We start from the raw sequence: 4,827 nt of genomic DNA, 5'->3' as shown, positions 1-4,827 counted from the left end.
CCTATAAAAAAAAAAAAAAAATAAAGTTATTTTTTTTTTTGTTTGTTTATTTATATATATATACATCTTTGTAATTAAAAAAAAAAAAAAATTAATATTTTTTTTTTTTGAAGAGTTTGATAAATGTTATGTTATGTTTTTAATTTTTAGTGTAAATAAAAATTAAAAGAAAGAAATGTTAACTTATTAAAAACTTAAGAGATAAGAGAAATGTTTATGTATTATTCAATGTATATTTTTGAAATAACATTGAATATCATAAATTGTGACTTAATAAATTGTTATAAATTATTTGTATGTTTTTAATTAAAAGAAGATATTAATTCTTTGTAAATAAAAACTCATTTATAACTGTTAATAGGTTTATTAAAAGATGCAGTAAAATTTAACTTCAATTAAATATTATGCATCATAAGAAAACAGTATATATATATATAATAAAAACGAATATATATATATAAACGTATACTTAGTTATACATGCTCTTTATTAATTTGTTTGTTTAATACTCTAGCAAAGTCATTAAACGGGCAATTAATAAATCACTTTTCTAGGGTATTAAAAAAACTAATTAATAAGGAGTCTGTATAAATATATTGATTTATATGTATATATATATACTTATTTTTATTATATAAAGTAAATTATATATATATAATATTTAATTTGAATTAAGCAATTATGTATCACTTAACAGACATTTTTACTCTTATAAATGTATTTTTATTTACAAATAATAAGTATATTCTTTTAATTTAAAAACGTACAAAAATAATTAAGTCATAGAAAGTGACAAAATTAAATTCTAAGTTATTGTTATTTCAAAATATGCAAATCAAATATAACACAAGTATTATAGTTTTTATTCATTTAAAAGAAATAAAAAGTTTTCTTATAGTTGCTTTTCATACATTCATTTTTTTTACTTTAAGTAAAAATTAATTCCTTCTTCAATTCTTTAAAAAGAATTACAAAAAAAAATTAAATATATATATTTTTTTTTTTTTAGCAATTACAAAAATACATAATAAATAAAATAAACAAAAAAAAATATAGATATAAAGATTTAATTTTTTTTTTTTTTTTAACAGCGTCATTGCATGACTGACTTCTACTTTCCTAATTAGTAAGCTAACTTTATATATTGTAAAAGGTCTATAATAATTTTTATTAACCAATACTCTAAAAAAGTCATTCGAAAGACCAATTAATAAATTACATAGTTATATAAAATATGTATGCTTCATTTTTAAACCTCGAGAATCTAAATAATACTAGTTTGCATGAATTATAATTATCTCAGATATTTATCGTTTTAATTTATATGTTTTCTTATCTTTGTAAATCTAAAATATTTTAACTCGTATGCTTTTTAGACCTTTCAAATCTGGAGAATTTCATCTTATGCTAAATATATACATATAAAAATATTAATATCCTTTCTTATTTACAAAATATATAAAAAGGTCAATAATATATTTTATTAAAAATAATAAAAGTTTTGAAAATACTATATCTAAATGAAACTTTTTCTAAGATTTCAAAATTTTCATAATCCATAAAATAAAATATAAAATTCTCTTTTATAATGGTAAAAATTTTCTCTTAATTCTTCGTTCCAATCTAGATAATGGAAAACTCTCTTAAATTCAATCGGAACAGGAGCAAGCTCTCTTGAAATATTCCATCTAGAAAAGCTCACATTAAGAGAATCATTCTGTAATTTTACTAATTTATTAAAACTAGTATATGCAAAATTTGACTGTTTCACATAATCATTTTTAATATCTCTAATTTTTTCAATTAACATAATTAAATGGATTTTTACATTTCTTTGAGAATTTCTTTTTTTAATTTCTTCTAATTTCAAAGAATTCAAGAAAACATCAACTTCTGTAATAAAATTATTATCTAGATCTTTATTTATTACGTTTTTTATTCTAGATAAATATCTTGAAGACATTATATTATTAAGACAATTTAATAAATAGCAACATATTTTACCATAATAATCTGTACTTGAACACTCACGGAGATTACAAAAATTACCCCAACAATATCGATATGATAAATTGTACTGTAAATTAGCAAAAACATCGTTCATTTTTTTTGAACATGTTTCATTATGTTCTTTTGTAATTTTTTGACTCTCTACTATTTTTGACTTAAAATGGAGCAATTTTTTTTCATATAATTCCTTTTTTTTTAAGTCTTTTTTTAGTAATAGTAAACTAAAAAATTTTGCTCTCATTTCATCTTTTGTTTCACTATTGAAATCTAAAGCTTTCAGTGAATATTTATGAAAATCCTCAATATTTCTTTTAGTTACATGATTATAAAATTTAAAATCTTGATTATAATTTTCATTATGACGATTATTAATGTAAAAATCACCAAGATCATCTAAAGAAATTGCTGTAATGAAATAAACCTTTGCTTTATCTAAATAGTCATTAATTGTATTCATTAAATTTTTATATTCTTTTAACAATTCTTTATCATCTGATAATAATTTTCTAATTTGAATGAAGGAATTTGTAATATTATTTGTTGATTCATTTCTTTTATCTTCTTTAATTTTGTTCATTTTAGATAAATATGGGTCATTTCTTTTTATATGTACAAAGTATGAAGATTCTGTAGCAAAATTAGAATTTTTTAGATTTACAGATGATCCATTTTTAAATAAATATAATTTTTTTTCATCTTCATTTTTTAAGTTATCTATTTTTATTTTATATTCATTTTCTTTTTGAAAATTGAAAATTTTAAAATTTCCCTTTTTCTTTTTTTCATATTCTGTGAAAGAATTATCTTCTAGTTTCTTTACTTTTTTTAAACTTAAATCAAATAATAAATTATTTATTTTCGATTCAAAATTTTTTGATAATTTTTTGACCTTTATCTCATAACTTGATCCTGTACATATTTATATATACATAAATATAAAAAAAAAAAATTAAAAAATCCGGAATAAAATAAGAAAAATATGTATCTACTAAAAAGTGTGTGAAAATTGCAAACTAGAAGTATACATATATATTGAGTTACTAAAAAAAGTTAATAGAAGAATCAAACAAATCCAAATTATTTTCCTACACATATTAAAAGTGGCATAAATTTAATTTTTCTTTCTAAAATTTAAAAATAATATATGATATTTTATTTAGTAAATTGTGTTTATTTTTTGCATAGATAAAAATGGATATTTTTTTTCGCTTTGTTTTTGAAAATGCATATATTACATAATTCCATTTACTCCAAGTTTCAATAAATATTTGACTACAGATATAAAATTACATAATATATATATATAATTTACAATATGTGATACAATATAAATTATACTTGTTCACTATTGTTTGCAATTTACACAAAAAAGGTAAAAACCCAACAACAAAGAGAAAGAAAAGAAGAAAAAAAGAAAAAAAAAGTGTGTAAATATAAGAATATATATAAAAAGTGCAAAAAAAGTAATTTATATTATACCATCTTAAAATATCAAAAAAAATATTTAAAATAATTATGTGAAAAAGAAAATTACATAATTATTTAAACTCCTTAAGATTTACGACAGAAATAAAAAAAAATTCTTTTTTTCTTATATATAAATTAATTTAAAGTGTTGCATGCATGAGTGTGCATATGACTAAAATGTAAATAAACTAAATCAGAAAAATACAATATTAAACATTTTATTGGTAAATAGAAGTGTAAATTAACGAAAATAACATATATATATAATGTATACATTAGCTTTAAATAAAATATTCTTAATGTTGTGAGATGAGCTTATGAAATTGCAATAAATTTTACCTTCTAAAAAGATATATCAGTCTCCAATTTAAAAAAATAAAATTTATAAAAGAAACTTCTTTTAGTCAAAAAGTTCAACAAAGATTGTTTATAAGAATTTTCTTTAGTTATTAACTTTTTTTTTTTAAACTATTTACCAGTATACAAATAATAAAGTACCAAATAGAGAAGTTGAATCATATAATAATTTTTACTTTAATCAATCATCTAGTTTTTTTTATTATAATATTAATTGTTCTTTTAATTTTATCACCATTTTTCTTATATATTTTTTTTTATTACCCGAAATATCTTTCGTATAATGTAAAATTACAGTTTTTATAGTTGTTATAATTCCTAATATTTTAGCGCATTACCATTTCATAATTGTATACTATTATAGCTGACTGTTTAAATAATTTTGTTAAATAATAAGGGGGAAATTATATATAAAGCAGAAAGACCTATACTAAATTTGTTTATTTTAAAAGTTCTTTTTTTATAAATAAGTTTCATATAATTAAATTATACAATATAAAATAAATAGTTTATTTCATATAATAATCATAAATCTTTAAATAAAAATATTTTAACTATATATTATTATTGTTTTTAACACATTAACCATTTTAAACTATATTTTTATCTTATTTAATGCAAAATCATCCTTATTTTTATTTGATCCTTAATTATATATAAAATAATCTTTATTACTTATGAATTTGTGATTCTTCGTAAAAATAAATCTTATTTCCACTGTAAATATAAAAAGTTATATTCATAAGTTAAAATTTTATTTTTTTTATTTCAAGTAACTTTTTTATCTAGGTTGTTTAGATATATTTTAAGTGTATAGCTAGATTTGCACACTGCTTTGCTAATTCAGGAATCTAAAAACGATTAACAATACTTTTTATTAATAATTAAGTAAATCCATATAATTATCTAAGAAATTTATATAATATCATATTTCATATATATACTATTATAATGACATTAAATTATATTGATAAGTGAATGTTACTTTTTACT

General features: G+C 18.3%; 1 protein-coding gene across 1 annotated transcript; it reads right to left on the bottom strand.

Moving 5' to 3' along the window:
* Positions 1-1,549: 1,549 nt before the first annotated feature.
* Positions 1,550-3,103, bottom strand: PRELSG_0000300 (reticulocyte binding protein, putative; the record flags this gene model as incomplete). The annotated part of the gene is made up of 2 exons (XM_028676745.1): positions 1,550-2,919; positions 3,052-3,103. 2 exons carry the CDS (start codon positions 3,101-3,103, stop codon positions 1,550-1,552), a joined length of 1,422 nt encoding a protein of 473 aa, XP_028531259.1.
* Positions 3,104-4,827: the final 1,724 nt, after the last annotated feature.

This window comes from Plasmodium relictum (assembly GCF_900005765.1).
Source record: "Plasmodium relictum strain SGS1 genome assembly, contig: PRELSG_00_v1_7, whole genome shotgun sequence".
NCBI lineage: Eukaryota > Apicomplexa > Aconoidasida > Haemosporida > Plasmodiidae > Plasmodium > Plasmodium relictum.
Note: the sequence above shows the minus strand (reverse complement) of the source record. Positions and strands in the feature narration are given on the sequence as shown.